Source organism: Pleurodeles waltl, chromosome 10 (genome assembly GCF_031143425.1).
Source record: "Pleurodeles waltl isolate 20211129_DDA chromosome 10, aPleWal1.hap1.20221129, whole genome shotgun sequence".
NCBI classification, from domain to species: Eukaryota; Metazoa; Chordata; class Amphibia; order Caudata; family Salamandridae; genus Pleurodeles; species Pleurodeles waltl.
The window spans coordinates 222,523,408-222,545,399 of record NC_090449.1 but is presented as its reverse complement, the minus strand read 5'-3'; the positions used below and the strand labels follow the sequence as shown (position 1 = coordinate 222,545,399).

Here is a 21,992-nt window from a genome sequence, read left to right as displayed (position 1 = left end):
ACTGGTGGAGAAACAACGCTACAGGGAGGACCCCCCGGCGACTCCAAGACTGTGAGTAACCATAGTTGTCCCCCCTGAGCCCCCACAGCGACGCCTGCAGAGGGAATCCCAGGGCTCCCCCTGACCGCGACTGCCTGACTCTGAAATCCCGACGCCTGGAAAAGACCCTGCACCCGCAGCCCCCAGGACCTGAAGGATCGGAACTCCAGTGCAGGAGTGACCCCCAGGAGGCCCTCTCCCTTGCTAAGGTGGTGGCTACCCCGAGGAGCCCCCCCCTTGCCTGCACCGCTGAAGAGACCCCTTGGTCTCTCATTGAAAACCATTACAAACCTGACGCTTGTTTGCACACTGCACCCAGCCGCCCCCGCGCTGCTGAGGGTGTACTTTCTGTGTGGACTTGTGTCCCCCCCCGGTGCCCTACAAAACCCCCCTGGTCTTCCCTCCGAAGACGAGGGTACTTACCTGCTGACAGACTGGAACCGGGGTACCCCCTTCTCTCCATTGAAGCCTGTGTGTTTTGGGCACCTCTTTGACCTCTGCACCTGACCGGCCCTGAGCTGCTGGTGTGGTGACTTTGGGGTTGCTCTGAACCCCCAACGGTGGGCTACCTTGGACCCAAATTTGAACCCCGTAGGTGGTTTACTTACCTGCAATAACTAACATTACTTTACCTCCCCCAGGAACTGTGAAAATTGCACTGTGTCCACGTTTAAAACAGCTAAATGTATTTTATGTAAAAAGTATATATGCTATTGTGATTATTCAAAGTTCCTAGAGTACTTACCGGCAATACCTTTCAAATGAGATATTACATGTAGAATTTGAACCTGTGGTTCTTAAAATAAACTAAGAAAAGATATTTTTCTATAACAAAAACCTATTGACTTGGAATTGTCTCTGAGTGTGTGTTCCTCATTTATTGCCTGTGTGTATGTACAACAAATGCTTAACACTACTCCTTTGATAAGCCTACTGCTCGACCACACTACCACAAAATAGAGCATTAGTATTATCTCTTTGTGCCACTATCTTACCTCTAAGGGGAACCCTTGGACTCTGTGCATGCTATTCCTTACTTTGAAATAGCACATACAGAGCCAACTTCCTACACCCAGTAAAAGGCCAAAATTGATTTGAAAAATGTGGTTTTCTGATTCAGGTCTGCCTGTTCCTGAAAGCTGGGCAGATGGTGATTTTAGCACTGCAAACCCTTTGTTGATGCCATGTTCAGAGAAAAAACACACGCCTTCTTCTGCAGCCCTTTTCTTCAATTTTTTTTTTTTAACTGAGTTTTTGTTGTATTTTAGCTAATTTCTTAGTCTCCTCCAGGGGAACATACAAACTCTGGGTACCCCTAGAATCCCTAGGATGTTGGAAAAAAAAAAAAGAACACAAATTTGGTGTGGATAGCTTATGTGGACAAAAAGTTATGAGGGACTAAGTGCAAACTGCCCCAAATGGCCAAAAATAAGGCTCAGCACAGGAGGGGAAAATGCCTGGCTGCGAAGGGGTTAATTAAGAAGTAGGCGCTACACCAAACCAGGTAGTGCCTAGCACTTGTAAAGTGTTCCATGGGCAATTTATTGATTGAGGCAGACTTGAAATGACTGACCAGAAAAAAAAGCCCTACACTATCTATTACTACTTTTAGGCTGACCCGTAAAAACATAATTCAAGGCAACGGTGGTTGGGATACAACATATTTGGGAAGGTCATAAATCCCTTCTATTTAACAAATAGAAAACCCTAACACCAGCACCCAGTTTCACTGTGCGCAGATTGGTCACTGGGAGTGGGAACATCAGGATGGACCTCTTAAACTGCTTCCTGCTCACAGACTTGGTATGCTTTGCATTAGCTAAAATGTTAACAGTGCTCATTTTAAATAAAGAAAGGCAGATATAGTTGCTGAATCTTCTACATTGTACAAGAACATAAGAAAAGACTGTACAATACCAGAATTAATTACATGCTCAGTGAACATGAAAGGTACCTGGCAGTTATTCAGTTCCTCAATAACCTCTTTATTCTCTTTACTAATATCACACACACAGATGAATTCTGCTTCCCTGTGTCCTTTAAAAAACTTCTCACGAATTCGCTTCACTACAGTCACTGCAGAACGGCCACTTGGAACTGAACAGTTTTCAATGTCCCAAAAAACTCCAATAGGGGGTAAATTCTCTTGAATTTGACCAGCGACAGAAATTTCTGGAGATCCTAAAAACAGACAAAATAACAAGTATAAATACACATTCTATTTGCAACACAACACAAAACAATAGCGAACACCGGCATTTTACAACCACCACTGGTGAAGAGAGAAATATGTCACTGAACATGCTGTAATGATTCAACTATCTAGGATTGTCAATGCCTTTTCTTTTTGTAATCAATTTGCATTAATAGCCCGTAAATATAGGAGTTTAAAATACATGGCTGCCTGCAATCCTAGTACAAAAGCTCATTGTTAAATTCCTCATTAGAGTTGAATTGTGGAGTCTCCTACAATTAAAAAAATATGACCATACTGCTCAAATGTATTAAGATATTACAGCTGAGTTGTGACACCATTTTGCGTGCTGTAAGAGTAAGTAGGCAAGGGGATAAATGGGTCACAGAGAATAAGTACTGCTGCAGATTAAACAGCCAGGAAATGGGTTTTGTACTTCAGATTAGTTTTTCTAATACAAACAGCGATGAGCAGGAAGGTGATATTCACAGCAACAGGTTAATTTTTTCCACTGTAATGGTCACTACAGCAAAGACCAAATCTTTGCACGTTTCCATACGTTCTGAGCTACACTACTTTTTATTAAATCTGATTCACTTTTATTGTAATGTCTTTGCAAAATGTTACTAAATGCTTTCTGATGAGTGTTTATTTTGGCACGAGAGCCTACATTTATTGTTAATGTTTGCACATATAGTCCCAGTTATTAAAAATAGTCACATAACTCCTTTTCGGCAAGTAGCACACTACTCCTGAACCCAAGAAGGATTATGGTGAATTAGTATTGGGAAATAAGAGTTAATTTGAGCAGGGTCGGTTAGCTTTGGTTGAATAAGATAATGGAGGAATAGAAGAGAGAAGATTCTAGTAAGTGTTATTTAGAAGATCATAGTGGTAAAGTGCAGTTTGGGATGAGTAAAAGGAGAGATGGGGGAGGAAAGAGTATCTAGAAATGGATTAGGGAGAACAAATAAGTACAATTTAGTTTAGGATAAGCCAAAAAAGTGACACACAATAGAAGAATTTAGAAAGGGTTATTTGGGAGAACACAGTAGTAAAATGAGGTTTGGGGTGAATCAAGGAGGAATAGAAGAGGGAAGAGTCTAGAAAGTAGTAAACTAAGTTTGGGATACGTCACAGTGGACGCAAATGATATACTGAGAGAGGTATGGGGTAAGAAAGTAGTGTATTTGATGGAGTCCAAGGTTTTTTTTTTTTTTCCTTCTACAATAAGCAATAAATATATAGATACATAAGTACATGGGTTGTACATGTATAAAGAAGATATACATTGAGATTTAAAGTTTGATAGACTCAAACTTTCAGGTGTTGCTGTACTTTAAGGTAATTTATACAACTAATACTTGTTTAAAAATTATATCTTTTCCTCAATATTTGAATAGTGAAGCACACTTTTAGAAAGAATAAAGGATACTATTTACACATTGTGATAAATAAAATAGGAGACCCATACGCATCTATTCAAATAACATGACAACTATGTAATCACACACACATACATATATTTTTTTTTAACCTACTGGCAGTCACCAGTAGGTAGTTCTAGTTCGGATCTAGATTCCATAGAAAGAGTTTTGACTTGCCTATATCTTTGGCGCTGTTTGACGAACATTCACAACATTTCTTTGTTTTTTTGTGTGTGAAAAGTGTCAACTTGGGACTTGTACATGATAAGTTTCCGGATGATCCGTTAAGAGGGGGCCAAGAGAATTACACCAAATTTGGCAAAGAGGTAGTTTTGGGTCGGCAGATCACCCCTTTTGCGTAAATCAGTTCAATAGTTTCAGATATTAAAGGGAAAATAAATTTGTATATTTAGGGCCGCAGATCCAGGAAGATCTCATGCTGAGATTTGATTGGCTGCTAACACTTCAATCTTAAACGTTGGCAGCCATTTTGGGACTAAGCCCCCGCCCCCACAAATAAATAAAAAGTAAATAAATAAACAGTGGGATGCGTGGCCCTCCCGCCCCCCCAGCCAACCCCCCCGACCCGCAACCCCCGCCACCCTTTCCCCAGGGCTTTGAGAAGGCCCAGGGGCTATTCTTAATACATGCACCGGGACCACAACCTCCCTGGGGCTTTTTTTTAAATAAGCTAAGGAGGAAGGGGGTGCTATTTTGAGAAAGTATGTGTGGGGCCAGTGTCCTCAAACATGCAGCAGGAAAAGAGCTGAAAATATTGCTCCAGCACACAGGAAGATGCAATTTGCAGCAGCCCTGTGTGTGTGGGAGCAATGCCGGCTGCTGTAGGACGTGTGGAGTCAGCTAGGACAGCGGGATACAGTAGAGAGCAGTCCCCTCTATGCCGGCTTCATAGAGTCTTTGTATTAGGGCATCATAGTCAACTGTGTCCAAGATAGCTGAGAGGTTCATAAGTTTTTAAGGTCATCCCAGATGGTGATGAGGGCAGATTATCTGTCTCTTCCTGGGCAGAATCCTGTTTGACAATAACTCCATACTGTCAGACTACCAATGAATTGGGAAATCTGGGCAAATGCTGCTCTTTTTATCAGTTGGCCCAGGAAAGGTCCATTAGTAATTGGTCTTTAGTTGTTGGGGTCATGTGGGTCCAGGTTTGTTTTCTTCAATAATAGGTGTACGCTTGCCTTTTCATGGTCTTCAGGAAAGATTCCCATAAAGATTATTGATGATTCTTTTAGCTGGTGGCACAGCAGAGGTAGTTAGAATGATGTTTTGAAGATTTGTGGTGCACAAGGGTCAGCAGGGCAACCGGCTTGCCAACCTGCCTTGACCAGATCCATAAAGTCACTATGTGATATTTGATTGAGGAATGCAGAGGCTGGGTTAGCATACTCATGGAGGGGATTTTTTTGGGAAATGGGTTGGTGCTGGTTGTAGGACGCTGACCCTGTATATACTATTTCAAAGTAAGAAATAGTGTGCACAGATCCAAGGGATCCCTTTAGAGGTAAGAGTGGCAAAAGTAGATAATTCTAATGCTCTATTTGTGGTAGTGTGGTCGAGCAGTGGACTTATCAGAGGGTAGTGTCAAGCATTTGTTGTACACACACAGGAAATAAATCAGGGAACACACACTCAAAAGACTTACTCCAGGCCAATAGGTTTTTATATTGAAAAATATATTTTCTTAGTTTATTTTAAGAACCACAGGTTCAAGATTTACATTAAACACTTTAAATATAAGGAACTTCACTTAGATACTTTAGGAACTTTGAATAAAAGCAATATCATATACAGTCTTTGTAACAATGGCAATAAGCTATTTTCAAAGGGGACACAGTGCAAAAATCAACGGTTCCTTAGGGAGGTAAGTAAAGGTTAGATTAGGAGGTAAGTAAAACACTTACAGGTCTCAGTTCTGGGGCATAGGCAGCCCACCGTTGGGGGTTCAAGACAACCCCAAAGTTACCACACCAGCAACTCAGGGCCAGTCAGGTGCAGAGGTCAAAGAGGTGCCCAAAACACATAGGCACCCATGGAGAACAGGGGTGCTCTGGTTGCAGTCTGCCAGCAGGTAAGTACCTGCGTCCTCGGGGGGAAGACCAGGGGGGTTTTGTAGAACACGGGGTGGGGGGGGGTACAAGTAGGCACACAAAACACACCCTCAGCAGCACAGGGGCTCCCTGAGGTGTTTGTTCTCTGGATCTAGAGCCGGGGGCGTCGGGTGCAGAGTGTGAAGTCTCACGCTTCCGGCGGGAAACGTGCAGTCTTTAAAAGTTGCTTCCTTGTTACAAAGAAGTAGCTGGTTTTGAACAGGGCCGCTGTTCACGGGAGTTTCTTGGTCCTTTAGTCCAGGGCAGTCCTCTGAGGCTTCAGAGGTTGCTGGTCCCTGTCGGATGCGTCGCTGGAGCAGGTTTTCGAAGTTTGAGACTGGCCGGTAGGGCTGGGGCCAAAGCAGTTGTCGTCTTCTCCTTCTCTGCAGGCTTGTAGGACAGCAGTCCTAGTTTCTTCAGGTTGCAGGAATCTAGTTTCCTAGGTTTAGGGTCGCCCCTAAATACTCAATTTAGGGGTGTGTTTAGGTCTGGGGGGCAGTAGCCAATGTCTACTGTACTTGAGGGTGGCTACACCCTCTTTGTGCCTCCTCCCTGTGGGGAGGGGCGAGGGGGGCACATCCCTAATCCTATTGGGTGAATCCTCCAAACTCAAGATGGAGGATTTCTCAAAGCAGGGGTCACCTCAGCTCAGGACACCTTAGGGGCTGTCCTGACTGGTGGGTGACCCCTCCTTGTTTTTCTCATTATCTCCCCTGGACTTGCCACCAAAAGTGGGGGCTGTGTCCAGTGGGCGGGCATCGCCACTAGCTGGAGTGCCCTGGGGCATTTTAACACGAAGCCTGAGCCTTTGAGGCTCACTGCTAGGTGTTACAGTTCCTGCAAAGGGGGCGGGGGGGGAGAAGGTGTGAAGCACCTCCACCCAGAGCAGGCTTTGTTTCTGGTCTCAGAGAGCACAAAGGCTCTCAACCCAGGGGGTCAGAAACTCATCTCTCAGCAGCAGGCTGGGTAAAATACAGGGGGCATCTCTAAGGTGCCCTCTGTGTGCATTTTTTAATAAATCCAACACTGGCATCACTGTGGGTTTATTATTCTGAGAATTTTGATACCAAACTTCCCAGTATTCAGTGTAGCCATTACGGAGCTGTGGAGTTCATTTTTGACAAACTCCCAGGCCATATACTTAATATGGCCACACAGTACTTACAATGTCTAAGAATAGCCTTAGACACTGTAGGGGCTTATTGCTCATGCAGCTATGCCCTCACCTGTGGTATAGTGCTCCCTGCCCTAGAGCTGTAAGGCCTGCTAGAGGGGTGACTTACCTATGCCACAGGCAGTATTTTGTGGGCATAGCATCATGAGGGGAATGCCATGTCGACTTTGCCTTTTTCTCCCCACCAACACACAAAATCTACAATGGCAGTGTGCATGTGTTAGGTGAGGGGTCCCTTAGGGTGGCACAACATATGCTGCAGTCCTTAGGGACCTACCCTGGTCACAGGGCCCTTGGTACCACTGGTACCTTTTACAAGGGTCTTATCTGTGTGCCTGGGATGTGATAATTGTGGAAACAATGGTACATTTTAGGTGAAAGAACACTGGTGCTGGGGCCTGGTTAGCAGGAGGGTCCCAGCACACTAGTCAAGTCAGCATCAATATCAGGCAAAAAGTGGGGGGTAAATGCAACAGGGAGCCATTTTCCTACAAGCTTATACCACCTGGTGCCCCTGCTAGCGCTGCCAATGACAGTACCAACACAAATACTAATCTTCAAACTCTTACAAGTGTGACAATTCAGACTACTCCAGGCACGCAAAGCTATAAGAATGGCTCTGGAGGCTGGGTTAATTGTATATTAATTAATAAACAACTGTTGTTGAGATCATTTCTAAATTAGACAGCACCATCATGTGGCAGACTGTCATAAGTGCCAGTGTTGACAATTAATTGCTGGTGCTGAGCACCATAAACCACTGGCTCAAATTAACTACTGTTGCAGCGCCAACAAAGGGTCCCTGCTACAATACATTATACTCAGGAGCTGTCTGAGCACATCAACAATTCATGCAATGGATGAAACCACCAAGAGCGTAATAAGTAGTAGGGAATATTCTTATGTTGTTTTAATTCTGGGACACAAAACAGCCAGAGAGAGGAAAAGCTAACACATGTTTTGTCTGTGGGACTCTGTCAAGGCTGAGAAGAAATGCGGTATAGACCACTTGTAAAGAACGTTTGTGTAGCCCATAGTGTGGCCTGACCATCCATTAGAACGAAGACAGTACTCGCCCCACTAAAGACAATTAAAAGCAAGGTTACCTGTAGCCGTCATTTGTAATGTCCAAACAGTAATGGAGCCAAACAATTCAAAGCTTAAACTCACTGATTCAAACTAGATGTTGTGTGGGTATTATAAGTCTAAGGGAGGACCATATCCTGGATGTGTAGCGTGTGTGAATCAAGGTAATAATCAGTGTCCATTAATGCAGGGTGACTTGTTACCTCAGACAGCAAGGATAGTTACAAAAACAAATGAGACTTTAAAGTTTTTCTTCTGAAAGATAGAAGCTGGCTTATCTGCCCAAGGTTATCAGGAAGAGCATTCCACAAGCACTTACAACCTGAAAGGGGTTAACTAACCCACCACCTTTTCCTTAGCACTTTTAGGAGGGGCAGGAAGAGGCTGGTCAGCTCACTTTAAGGCTTAGCTGGGCACTAAAGAGTATCACACTACTTTAGGTAGTCGAGTGTAGGTCCAAAGTGTAACCCACTGCTCACCCTTGGATCAAACCAGCTTTTAAATTGAACTCTGAAACCTGCTGTAAGCCACCGCAGCCTCTATAGGATGGAGGTGAGTTAATGACACCTCCTGCTCCAAGTTCTGTGGATAAACCATCCTATATGGCTTTATTTCTCCCCTTCTCCAGATTTAGCAACAAGTATAAAAACTGACAAAAACAGGGATACTATTCAGACAAGAACAGTGATCTTGCAAGACACAATTACTGCTATGGTAAACTATTTATTTTTATATAGGATTACCATATATCCAAGTTCAATTTTTTTAAAAAAAAATGTTTAATCCCTTTCGAGTTTTCAGTGGGGGGAAAAAAACTCATTATCAACCAGTTCCAGCAATATACACCCCCATCACTTTTTTTCTTTTTTGGTGGTGGTGCGGAAGGGAAGGGGGGGGGGGGGGGAAGGAGTATGGAGACTGGGGCAGCAAGCTTGGAATCAAGGGGGTGTCAGGAAAGTGAAGGTGAGAAAGGGGTGGGGACAGGCTTATGTAGCAACAGTGCATCATATGTCAACAGTGCACATAAATTCAATGTAACAAAGTGAAAATTACATTTGCAGAAGCAACTGAAGAACCACCTCAAATTTTTACAGGAATTTGGGGGTTAATAATGTGGGTAATGTATAAACCCCGTTAAAAAAAAATAAAATGCTCACCGTATTTCTGGGATGTTTTACAAGGACTTTTTGCCAGTATTAACGATCCATCTTTTGTGGTTCCCTTTGTTCCACAGCCATTGCACAACGGGACAGGAATGGAAGCAGATTGTGTACTTGAAGGAATACTTGGCCAGATTCTACCAGAATCAATTATGCTATTTCTGGTAGGCTGTCAAAACAGAACATTTTACCCAAAACATTTTAATTTGTAACATACAAAAACAATGAATCCTGATTAAAACAATGCAGACTTCAGTAACATTTCAAATTTGTATCAGTAGAAAAGCATAAATGAAAACTGGAAATGAAGGCTGTATGGCTGTCTCCATGCCAAGAAACACCTTAAAAATTATTTTCACTACATGTCAGGCACTGAGCACCTCCAGTGTTACATCAGTAAAATATAGAAATTATAACTGTGAAAGAATGGATGAAAATGCTCTTGATTCTTTTAACCCAGAGAACCTTAAAACACTATTGCTTATGAAAATCTGTTCAGCAGTTTCAGAAACTCTGAGCACTTTCATAGAATAGAGCAGTGGTTCTCAACCTGTGGTCCGGGGACCCCTGGGAGTCCGTAAAGCCTCCGCGAAAGGAGCGGGGAAGGGAGTGGGAGCGACATCCACGACTATTAATCTGTTAATATTATTTATTTTTGTAAGCAAAGTGTGTATAAATTAAGTGGCTATCTGAACAAATGAAATTCTTAAAATGTGATTTAAAATATCAAGGAATTCGAAGGCTAAAAAGTTACATTTATATCCTCGGATTGATTCCTGGGAGCAGTACAGGTGCTTAAAACAGAATTTAGTATGGCTGATTTGTGGCTTCAATTTAATTCAGAAACGCTCAAACCTGCAAATATTTTTTTTTTGTTTATATCTGTTTGCAAATTAAATAAAATGTGTTAGCATTTGTGTATGTGTTAATGAAGTCTTGTTTCTGTAATTTGTTGTGTATTGTTTTGCTGTTCAAATCATCGACAATGTTTAGGCAGGGGTCCCCAGCTTCCAGTAGTGACTTAGCGGGGGCCCCATGATTTCAAAGGTGTGTGTCTGTGTGTCTGTCTGTCTGTCTGTGTGTGTGTGTGTCTGTCTGTGTGTCTGTGTGTGTGTCTGTCTGTGTGTCTGTCTGTCTGTCTGTCTGTCTGTCTGTCTGTGTGTCTGTCTGTGTGTCTGTGTGTCTGTCTGTGTCTGTGTGTCTGTCTGTGTGTGTGTCTGTCTGTGTGTGTGTGTGTGTGTGTGTGTGTGTGTGTGTGTGTCTGTGTGTGTGTCTGTGTGTGTGTCTGTGTGTGTGTCTGTGTGTGTGTCTGTGTGTGTGTCTGTGTGTGTGTCTGTGTGTGTGTCTGTGTGTGTGTCTGTGTGTGTGTCTGTGTGTCTGTCTGTGTGTCTGTGTGTCTGTGTGTCTGTGTGTCTGTGTGTCTGTGTGTCTGTGTGTCTGTGTGTCTGTGTGTCTGTGTGTCTGTGTGTCTGTGTGTCTGTGTGTCTGTGCCCGTCCCCCAGGTACCAGTAATGAAAAAGTGGGGGTCCACAGAAGTCAAAAGGTTGAGAACCACTGGACTCGAGGGTATTTTTACACACTGGCTCAATGTCTATACCGGCAGGTCTTGACATGAGATCCATGGCAACTACTCAGGGGACCTAGGACTGTTTAGAAAATCAAGTACTAAGCAAAGAGTATACATGAAAAAGCACAACGTCAAACTAAAAAAAGCTACATAAACGTGATTTTTTTTTTTTTTTTTTTTTTTTTAACACTGGAAGCTAGTGGACAGTGGCACTGTTATGCGTTGACCAATAAAAAACCTTACATTTCAGGAGTGGAAAAAGTGAAAGGCTAGAATCTAGTGTACCACTTCATATTTTAGCAATAAAATCAAATTCTGAAAAGATTCAACATTCTATTTAAATTTGCCATTTCCATCTTTGTACAGTTGTCTGGCAATAAAATAAAGTATTTCATTATCTGGGTATTCGATAAATTGGCGTTAAGAAAAATTAAAAATTAAAAAAACACAGATATTCCCTCCCAGAAAAGAAAAAAAAAAAAACACACAGAACCACAATAAAAGCTGGCCCTAAAGGTGAATGATGTACACACAGCTTCAAAGGGATAAACTTTGCCATGCTCAGAAAGAGCTTCTTCAGTCTATGTCGGCAAAGACTGCCTTAAGGCCCTCAGGTTGGACTTATAACATGCAAAATGATGAGCTAAAAAGTTATTTTCTTACAGACAAAGCAGTCACAAGTGATTACACTGCGGTAGAGACATTTTCTCCACAAAATGTGGAGTTCTCTCTTACGGTGGTGTGATGTGATGTTTGCGTCACAGGTCGCTGACATTTTGCTAAATTGTTTGTATGCCAGAAAGAGGGAACTACAGTCCCTATTTCACCACTTACTTCCAAAAGTCCTTCTACAGTTTGAGAGCAAGGTCTAAGAAAGTTATTGCTTTGACAAAAGAATGGATAACGCACATGGGAGTTTTTTTATTGCTTCACAATTATCCTGCTAAGATGGACCTCAATGTCAAAAACAATAATTTCAGGGGAGCTTTCCAAACAAGCATTTGAAATACAATAGGTCTTGCATTTGTGAGAGTTAGAGCTATTGGCATTGTAAGTGCCAATGTCTTTTACCTATGTGTTTTGGTTTGGAGTGTACCGGATGTTTACCAGGTGCCACAGCAACCCTCCCAAGCCTGTCACTGTAGGAGAGAGGACACAATAAGGCCACCATCTTGGTAGTGTTTTTGCGTCCTTCCTGCAGACTGGCTGCGATACCCTAGAGATGCAGCCTTTTTAGTGTGTTTACCTAAACCTTTATAGCACCAAACAAGACACAAAGAGTCATCGTCATGGCATTTAACCCAGAGAATAGGGGGGGTCAAAAGAGTTAGAAGCAAAGAAAAGGGGGCAGTCATATTTCTGTGTGTTAAACTTTTAGAGGAATTATTACTCTACATTTGCAATACCAGCCTAACTTTTAGAAACTGACTGTATTCAAACTACCGGGTAGCCAAATGGGACACTGCCCGGAAATGGAGGTTCCCTGCACCCCCCTTCAATGTCAGTCTGGCACAGGGGATATAACATTTGCTGCAACACAGAAAAGGAGATATTCAAATGGAGTGGTTGAGCCAAACAATAAACACCAAAAAATGCTTTTAGTTTTGGGTCACCAGGGCTCAGTAGGCCCAGTGAATGAACTGATACGACACTACTCAGTTAAGAACAATAATACACGAACTACTCTATGTTCAGCTGTTATGGGGGTTGCTATTCCATTTGACTCCAATATTCCCCAGATTCTGTACACGCGACCTTGTATTGTTAATGCATGCATAGGTTATAAAAATAGGAAAGAAAAGTTATTATTATAATTTTATTTTTATTTTTTAAAGAGAGAATCCTGGTTGTACCAATGCCCGTCGCAAGCAGAGAGGCTTCCTTTCAAGACTCCAGTCCAGCTGTTTATTAGACATCCTCAATAAGTTTTAAAAAACATTTCAATCATAAAGCAGATATGAGACCCACCTGAGGCCCCAGCAAGATTACCCGAAGCAGGATGTGCCATTACGTGAAGAGAAAATGATAAATCTAGAGACAAATCTGGGTGACTTTTCAGGCAGTTTTTCCATTTTATTTTCCATGGCCTCACCTCTCCTCCTCCTCTGCAAGTTGTTGCAGTTTGCTTTGAAAGTTTTATACTCATAGATAGTGGAAGTCTTGGGGGGGGGGGGGGGGGGGTGTATGTGTGTGGCACAGTACCATGCAGTCATCATCCAAAGCAAAGTGGTGGACTGTACTTGACAAGACCATGGGGTTTGGAAGGCATAGTGACACTGGAATCCGAATGCCAACAGGCTTTAAACACCTAAGAGACATCTGCAACAGATCTGTCACCAATGCTGGATGTCCTGTTCTTAATGTGGGGAAAAACAACAACCACACAACCTTGCATGAAATTCTAGAAGCCATTGTCTTAAATAATAGTATTATCTGGTCTTTTCAAGAAATATTGGCCAAAAAGGTATGCCCTCCCTTGTGAGGCAAATATCTGAATTAGAAGTAGAGGAGGATGGAATAAATGAGTCAGGTATGAAGGGAAAAGTCAATACCTCAGCCTCAGTTATTATATCTAGAGTGCCAATATTAATAAATAAAAAACAAAAAAAGGAAGAAGGAGTGAGCACCATGGCTACAGGAATCTAGAGTTGCATATAAGCAGAACCCTAAAGCCATTGGTTACGGAAAGGAGATCACACGCCAAAACCATGCCAGGGGTTAGGAAGAAAATTGTAAAAAGGGATTCTTACTTAGGAACAAAGCAAAGAGTAACCCCCAGATTGGGGTGCCAGTAGTAGAAGAAAAGTCCATAGCACAAGGGTTTAGGGAGGATATAGGTAAAAGCAGTCAAACAAGGATTACTACAGATGCACTACAGAAAAAGCAAAAGTAAGGAAACAATCTAAACGTTAAAGAAAGAACTTAGGGAAGAAGTAGAATGCCCTAAAACAAGAAGGGGAGAAGGCAAAAGCGTGTATACCTAGTTTTGAGAAGGGAGTGGGGGGGAGGGGCACAAGAGTTCAAAATTGGAGGTCTCTGAATACATTCCACCTGTTTCTAGTGTTCTTTAAGTGTCACTCATTGCACACTCTCTACACACGATTTAAAACATGTAGCAGTTATAAATAATAAAGAGGGTAGAGAGGTGACAAAACGAGACATACTGTGGACCAGTGTTAAAACACTGAATGCAAGTGGAGTTTGTGATTAGAGTGGAAAATGCATTTCTCAATAATCAAGCTGGGCTGAGCATCAGTCAGCTCAATCTTTCTCTAGTTGAAGGGGATTGGAAGATTCCCAAGTCAGCCCAGAAGAGCACAAATTGGGCTCCAGAAAGGCCCCTGGTGGTCTAGTGACCCAGGCAGCAACCACAATTGTGTAAGTTGACACAATTATGAGTTATAAGTATTTATATAAATTCTGAGCTCACTGAGGTTAGATTATGGTGATTATGTATGTGGAGCTGGATGAAAGCTATAAAACACTAGCAAATACAATTGTTTAGTACTGCTTTAGGTAACCTTTGTGCTATGTATGAAAAAACTCCAGTCTTAATCATAGGAAAGTCTAACGTGCAGAAGAATATTATGCAAGGAACTATGTCTGCTCTGTATAATTTACGATTAGCTATTTTCTCAAATGAGGTAATATGAAAATTGCACAGAAAACGCAAAATATTTCTAGTCGGAGGGATTTCATCAGTCTTAATGGGGGAAGCAGGGTCCGATATGCCTGAAAAACAAACATTCCATCAAGGTATTCAAAAAGGACCAATCTATTAGATATTCACTCAGTACTGGAACTTAGAATTGTGGAAATACTTCTGGGTACTTAATTTGTAAAGCAGTGATGACTGGCCCCTTTCCATGGGATTAGCTATGAAAATGATGAATGAGATCAAACGGTACCTCTGAAAATTAGCTACCCCAATCATGCTAGTAAAAATGCAATCATAAACACACAAGATTAGCAAAACTCAAAGTCCACTAGTTGGTTTACTTGGCAGTACCAGGTCTTAAGGAAGCAACTAAAAAAGCTAAGGCAATAGAAAGAACAAATGAGGACTGCTGATGGGGCAAGGTGTTCCAGGAAACTAAAGCATAATATGCCACACTAATTAAAAGGGATATGAGGCTCCTTTACAAATCAAACTGAGAGGAAAGGTTATTGGTATTGGCCACTAACAATGGTCACACAAAAATGATAAAGCCCCAATTTCAATTGTCCCTGAAGACAACTGGCTCAGCTATTTGTCAGAAATGTGTGGAAATGAACATGAGAATCGGAGTAGAGAAGAGTCCAAACCTGATGAGGATCTACTGACCTATCTGTCAGGAAGTGGCATAAAAGAAAAGATCACCTATACACTTAACTTGTCAAAAGCAGCCGATCCAGATAACCTGCCAGTAATTAGCATCAAAACAAACAGATTTGTGGGCTAGGTATTTTTTGAACAGCTCTTAAAGCGTTCATTATCTCGAACTGTTTTCCTAGTAGTTGGAAAGGCACAATAATATCAATATTAAAGAGAGGCGATCGGTCTAATCCGAAAAATGAATGTCTCATTAGCTTCCTTCATGTAGGTGTAAACATTTGCTCAAAAGCAATACTGATGTTCTAGTAGGGTTGGATTGAGAAACAACTTAGTTTCCGTTGAACAAGGGGCCTTTAATGAGGGGCACTCAATGACAGACCACCATTTTAGCATATGAGCAATGGCCCAAAAATCATTAAAGATACGAGGTAATCTGTTCTACTGCTTTGTGCATTTCCACACCACCTTTGACGTTTTAGAGTTAATCTTTGGGAAAAATTGGTAGAAATAGTATTAATATTCCCTAAATCTTGTTGGCAGTGTTGAAAGAATTGCAAAAAGAGAACTGGGCAAAGGTTGTGCTAAACACCACAAACTTTAAATTACAAACGACCTACGAGAAGGGTTTGTTTTGGTGCTGCTGTTTGCATGGTAGCTTGCAGACTTGCCAGCATTTTTATATTCAACTCACTATTTTGCGTCATGTAGGTTTTTTTTTGGGGGGGGGGGGGGGGGGGCATATAATCATGTTTACTGTATGCAAATGATTTGGTCACCCTGGACGTCACACAGCTGGGTTTGCAAAGGAAGTTAGATGCCATTAACAAGTACTGCCAGGATTACTTTACCAATTAATATAGAAACAACAATGGCTGGTATTTGGCAAAAGTGAATAGCTCTCACACAGGTGAGACCCATTGGCTCTATGAATGCTTGCTTCCCAATGTCTGTCAGCCATGTGGTACAGCAGACTCGCTGTTGTTCAGCATGGCTACAAGTTAATATAGTGAAACTGAGCGGAGGGGGCATGGCCAAGATAGTGAGAGAGCAGACGTGTAATCCACAGTTCAGCCGCGGGCCTCCAGTTAAATAAAACAGATCCTAGGCAGCCTCCTCAGGGAATGACTAACTACAACCTAAATACTGCCCCCAGCCCACGTCCCATAATAGAGACAGTCATTTCGGCCCCTGATGGACTACAATCCACACAAGCCTTGCAACATCAACAATGGGGGGTGCGAGGCGACCGCGGCAGGGGGTGCACTGCAAGCTGTAATTGCTGGCCAGAGGATACCACTGATCCTGATGTGCAGCCATTCCGCTGCAACGAGGGAGAGACTGCACTCTGGCCCAGCAGGCTGACGCAGGGTGCCCCCCACAGCACCAGCGGTAAAGACCTGGGACCCGGGCCCGAGCGGCGAGTTGGGCTATGCAAGGGCCTCGAGCCAGCCCTACCTCCACTGCTGAGCTTGGATTCCAGAGGTTCACCCAGAGTGAATGGAGCGGCAGCACTTTTGCTGTCACCCACATGGCTGCACTGGGAGTAGGAAAACTAGACCACCCACGTAATGTTAGATTTCATTGGCGCTCACACTGCTTTAATTCAAATGGTACTGTGGCTGTCTGAAACTCCCTGGGTCCATCCCCAACAAAAAATACAGATGACTAAAAATACAGGCCCCTGGGAGGAGGGGTTTCAAACACTTTATTAGACTCCTTTACAAGTCTCTCAACTAAATGGCTCACGGTTATCTTTTTCACCCGGCTTTTATCAGGCGATAAAATAAAGCCACTATCTGACCTCATGCCTCATCAGCTGTATTTACTCCGATTATCTACTGCACCACCCTTATCAGAACCCAGCTGATCTCCTGGCGCACCACCAATTTGAAGAGGGACTCACATATATTTTAGCTAACTAAACCACCTATTGCCTGGGCCTGTTGCGGAACCACATTTCGAAACAGCGGCTTTCATGCTTTCCCACCCTCCCTGCGGTCAGTAATCAGTTTGGGACATCAGGAAGAATCCCTTCTACAATACTGCTGGATTCGAATCCCAACTGCATTAACTATGTCACAGCCCAAGCTACGATAGAGTGCTAACATGGGCAAACAAGCAAAAAAAATAAAAAGAGATCCAGGTGCCAAACGTCCACCCTTTTGTAGGGAACAAAATGATATTCAGCTACCTGTAGAACAGCAAACTGCGGCAGGAGGTCCAACTTTGCAAGACACCCCTCAGGCAATCACTGCAACGAGAAAGGCACTAAAGAACAAAAATCGACACATGGGGAAGCAAATTTGGGATACTGAAGTATGACCGTCACAAGCTGGTAGAGATGCAACTGTCGAATAAATCTCAAATTCACTCTGAACTCCATACCAAACAGAGACTAGTTACCATGGAAAATAAAGCCTGCACTCTAGAGCAATGAGCAGAGGATGCCGAAATTCGTTCTAGAAGAAATAATATACGAATAATCGGGTGGCCTGAAAAAGTTGAGGGACAAGACACAGTATCCTTCTTAGAAAAATGGATTAAAGAGAAACTGGCACCAACAGACATCACATTGTTCTTTGCCCTGGAAAGGGTGCACAGAGTCCCTGGAAGTCCTCCTCGCCTGGTAGTGGTGAAACAAACAAGTTGCTTACCTTCAGGAACGCCTTTTCTGGTGGCTACACTAGCTACCTGTGGATTCCTCATCTAATGAATTCTCCCAATGGACCAGCATTCTACGGAAATTTTCTTCCCAGCTCTGCACGTCGACGAGGACGTCACTATTGGCAGACTCCCAAGTGACTCCGTCTGACATCATGGCAATAAAAGGACCTCGCGGGTGTGCTGACATCAGTTTTCACCATTTTGTACGTGCCTTTGAGGCAAACAGGTGATCACCTGACATCACATACTTGACATGGCTACATCAATCAAATATAATACACAACATTTAATCAAATAAAAACAGCATATATATATATATATATATATATATATACACATACACACACACACACACACACACGTACATATATATACTTATACAATCAAACATATATACACATCCTTTTATACATACACCCTAGGAAATCTTGGCAAGACCAACCAGGCAACGGCTAGGCAGGTGGGACCGTGAGGAATCCACAGGTAGCTAGTGTATCCACCAGAAAAGGCGTTACCGAAGGTAAGTAACTTGTTCTTCTGATGGATACAACTACCTGTGAATTCCTCACCTAATGAATAGAGTCCCAAAGCAGTACCGCACTCTGTGGCGGGTGCTTGAATGGTCATACCAAGGAATCCTGCAGCACGGACAGTGCAAAATGGCCATCCCTCCTAACCTCCGAGCACAAGCAATAATGCTTTGCAAAAGTGTGGAGGGAAGCCCAAGTTGCAGTCTTACAAATTTCAGCCACAGGAACACCTCTAGCCAAGGGCGAAGAGGCCGACTTAGCCCTAGTGGAATGGGCTCTAATTCCAATAGGAGGAACCTTCTATGCCAAAAAATAACATACTTTTATGTAAAGAATGACCCACCTGGACAGTGCTCTTTTGTGGACAGCCTTGCTTTTCCTCTTCCCCACGTAGCCGACGAAGAGCTGTTCGTCCACCCGGAACGCTCTTGTTCTCTCAATGTAGAAACCTAAAGTTCTCCTGGGGTCAAGCAAATGCAGTCTCTCCTCCTCTTTTGATGGATGGGGAGGAGGGTAGAAAGACGAGAACATTATAGATGGTCCCAAATGGAAGGGTGTAACACCTTAGAACCGTGGCCACTGGTGGTGGTAGCGAAAACGGCCTTCCTTGGCAAAGGTTGCCATCCGCAGCCCACCATCGTAGTTCTGCTGCAGTGTCTCTGGAGATCTTTTTCGACTCCTTGAGACCCCCTCTGTGCTGAAACTACTGCCTGCAGAGGCACCACTGAAGAGCTCTCATATGTGCCAGCGTGCATGAGTGACCAACTGAATGCATGAAGCGAACAGACCGAGCAGACGAAGGACCTTGAGGACTGGAACAACCGTTCCACTTTGAAACAACGCCTGAATGTCCTGAATCCGGTGAGGAGGATAGGCCCGATTCAATGTTGTGTCCAGTACTGCCCCTATAAACAGGGATTTGAGAGGGCTCCAGGTGAGATATGGGCACCTTTACCGAAAACCCTAGATCGAACAACAACTGGGTTGTCATCTGCAGGTGATGCAGCACGAACGCCGGAGACTTGGCTTTGATCAACCAATAGTCCAGGTAAGAGAATACCGATATTCCCTTCCTTCTGAGATTTGCTGCAACCACCGCCATCACCTTCGTGAAGACTCGAGTTGCGGGAGTAAGTCCAAAAGGAAGGACCGCAAACTGGTACTGTTGGGACCCCACCACAAACCGGAGATACCTCCTGTGCGACTTCAGAATAGGGATATGAAAGTAAGCATCCTTTAAGTCGACAGACACCATCCAATCCTCTTTGCTCAATCCCAAAAGCACCTGTGCTAGAGTCAGCATTTTGAAATTTTCCCGTTTGAGGAACCAATTCAAAACCCTCATGTCTAAGATAGGTCTCAACCAAACATCCTTCTTGGGGATCAAGAAATATCTTGAACAACAACCCTGACCACTTTCCTGCTTTGGAACCATTCCACTGCACCTTTTGATAAAAGGACTAGAACTTCCTGCTGCAACAACAGGAGATGGGGTCTGTGCAAAAGGATGGACGGGGAGGGTTGGCAGGGGGAAACCCCCGAAAAGGAAGGGCATAACATTTCCCCACACTACTGAGGACCCAGGAGTCCGATGTGATCAACTCCCACATGCGGAGAAAATGAAAAAACCTCCCCCCTACAGGAGAAGCATGGGATGCAATGGATGGAGGGCTAAGGCTGCTTTCCCAATTTCACCTCCCAGGAGGAAGAGGCAGGGTGCTGCTGGGTGGCCCCTCTCGTTCTAACCCTACCCACCCTCTATAGGACCTATAGGGAAGACTAGAAGGTTGTTGGCCTGCCGGTTGGGGTCTCCCCGAAAGGAAGCTCCTCGTCCAAACCCCCTGAATCTCCTAAAAGACCTGAACAGGGTGGTCGTAAAAGCCTGCAGGCCTAGGGACTTGGTGGTAGCCCTGCTCTCCTTAAAGCGCTTCAAGGCAGAGTCAGCTTTGGAACCAAACAACTTGTCCCCATCAAATGGCAAGTCCAACAGGGTCGTCTGTACATCTGTTGAAAATCCAGGAGACCTCAACCATGCATGTCTCCCGGTGACAATGCATGTGCCCATTGCCCTGGCCACTGAGCCCGACGTATCCAGTCCCGACTGAATAAACTGAGTCGCTGTCGCTTGTGCATCAGATAGGAGACCCCGCATATCCTGAGGCAATTCAGGTAGCACAGCCTTGGCCGCGTCCATCAGGGCATGAATATACCTGCCCAAAGAACAAGTGGCATTTGCAGACTTAAGGGCCATACTGCACGAAGAAAAAGTCTTCTTGGCAGACTGCTCCATTCTTTTCAACTCCCTGTCCCATGGAGCCCCAGGGAAGGAACCAGGAGACGAACGCGAGGAGCAAGAGGCCTGAACCACCAGACTCTCTGGAGTCGGATGCCGAGAGAGGAATCCTGGGTACCCAAGAGCCACTCTATATCTTCTCGCCACTGGTCTGCTTACAGCAGTCGAAGATACAGGTTTCCTCCAGACTTCCAGGACTGGTTCTGTGAGAGCCTCGTTGAACGGAAGGAGTGGCTCCGCAGCAGCCAAAGCAGGATGCAAGACTTCCATCAGAATGTTCGTCTTTACCTCAGCTGCCGGTAGCGAAAGGTCCAGAAAGTCCGCCGCCTTCCTTACCACTGTATGGAATGAGGCAGCCTCCTCAGTAAATTCCCCAGAAAAGGCTAAATCCCACTCAGGGGAAGAATCGAGACCACTCGCGGAGTCCAAACCCTGAAAGTCCCCCAGGGACTCAGCAAACTCTCCTTCCTCCAGGAGCTGCCTTCAATACTCTTGCTCCTCCAAAAGTCTCAGAGCCTTTCTTGTTGAGCGCAGCCTGGCCTCTATCCTTGGCATCGACATTTAATTGGCCGATGTCGACCACCTCGGCGGACGTGGCCCAGGAGACACACCCCGGTCTCCAGATTAATCTGACGCCGGATCCATGGATAAACAGGCTCTCTTCACCGGTGTCTACTGGATTCGTGGCAAAGTCATCGGCGCCACCGGATCAACAGAAGCCACCGGTGTCGAAGGTCTGCTCGGCGACGCCAACAGCACCGGACCAGCACCCTCTGCTGGACAGAAAGGCATGAATGGCGTAGGGTTGTATGGAGCTGGAACGCCCAATCCAAACACCAAGGGACCTGAGGGACCAGCCGGTGCACCGCCAGGGGCCATGGAGCTAAAGATATTAAACATAGCATTCAAGAATGCTGCCGGATCCACTCCAGGAGCCGGGAATGCTGGATACTCCTGCGGTGTCGGTGCTGGATGAGGCACCTCCGACTGCACTGCAGGCGCGAAGCAAGGACTCTGGTGAGGCTCGGCCACCTTGAAGATCGACGGTGCCGGAGAAGCCCGAGGGCTCTCAGACTGAGTCGCCGCTATCGGGCTGACACCCCACGTCGCCGAGTAGATGGTGACCTCGGCCTCTCTCAAAACAGCACCGGGAATCATGCCAACACCGGGAATCATGCCGACGCCATCTCTTATGCGACCTCGGGGACTTCCCTGAAGATGACCTCCGATGCCTATGCTTCTCTTTCTTTTTAGCCTTGGCCAAAAACAGCTTGGCCTCTCGCTCCTTGGGGTTCATTTTTTTTTTTTTATACGAACCACACTCCTCCACGTTGTGCTTGGAACTCAAACACCACAGGCAGTCATTATGCGGGTCCGTCACCGACATGCGACCCCCGCACTCCCTACAAGGCTTGAATCCGGATTTACGAGG

The 21,992-nt window shown here is 44.4% G+C and overlaps 1 protein-coding gene across 8 annotated transcripts in view; it reads right to left on the bottom strand.

Moving 5' to 3' along the window:
• MARF1 (meiosis regulator and mRNA stability factor 1) overlaps positions 1-21,992 on the bottom strand; it is a 586,552-nt gene that overhangs the window by 500,392 nt on the left and 64,168 nt on the right. For all 8 annotated transcript variants that reach the window (XM_069210203.1, XM_069210208.1, XM_069210202.1 and 5 more), the window contains exons 4-5: positions 9,189-9,360; positions 1,994-2,220 (exon numbers count right to left, since the gene is read on the bottom strand). In XM_069210203.1, coding sequence (XP_069066304.1) covers positions 1,994-2,220; positions 9,189-9,360 — 399 coding nt within the window. The remainder of the gene's footprint in view (positions 1-1,993; positions 2,221-9,188; positions 9,361-21,992) is intronic.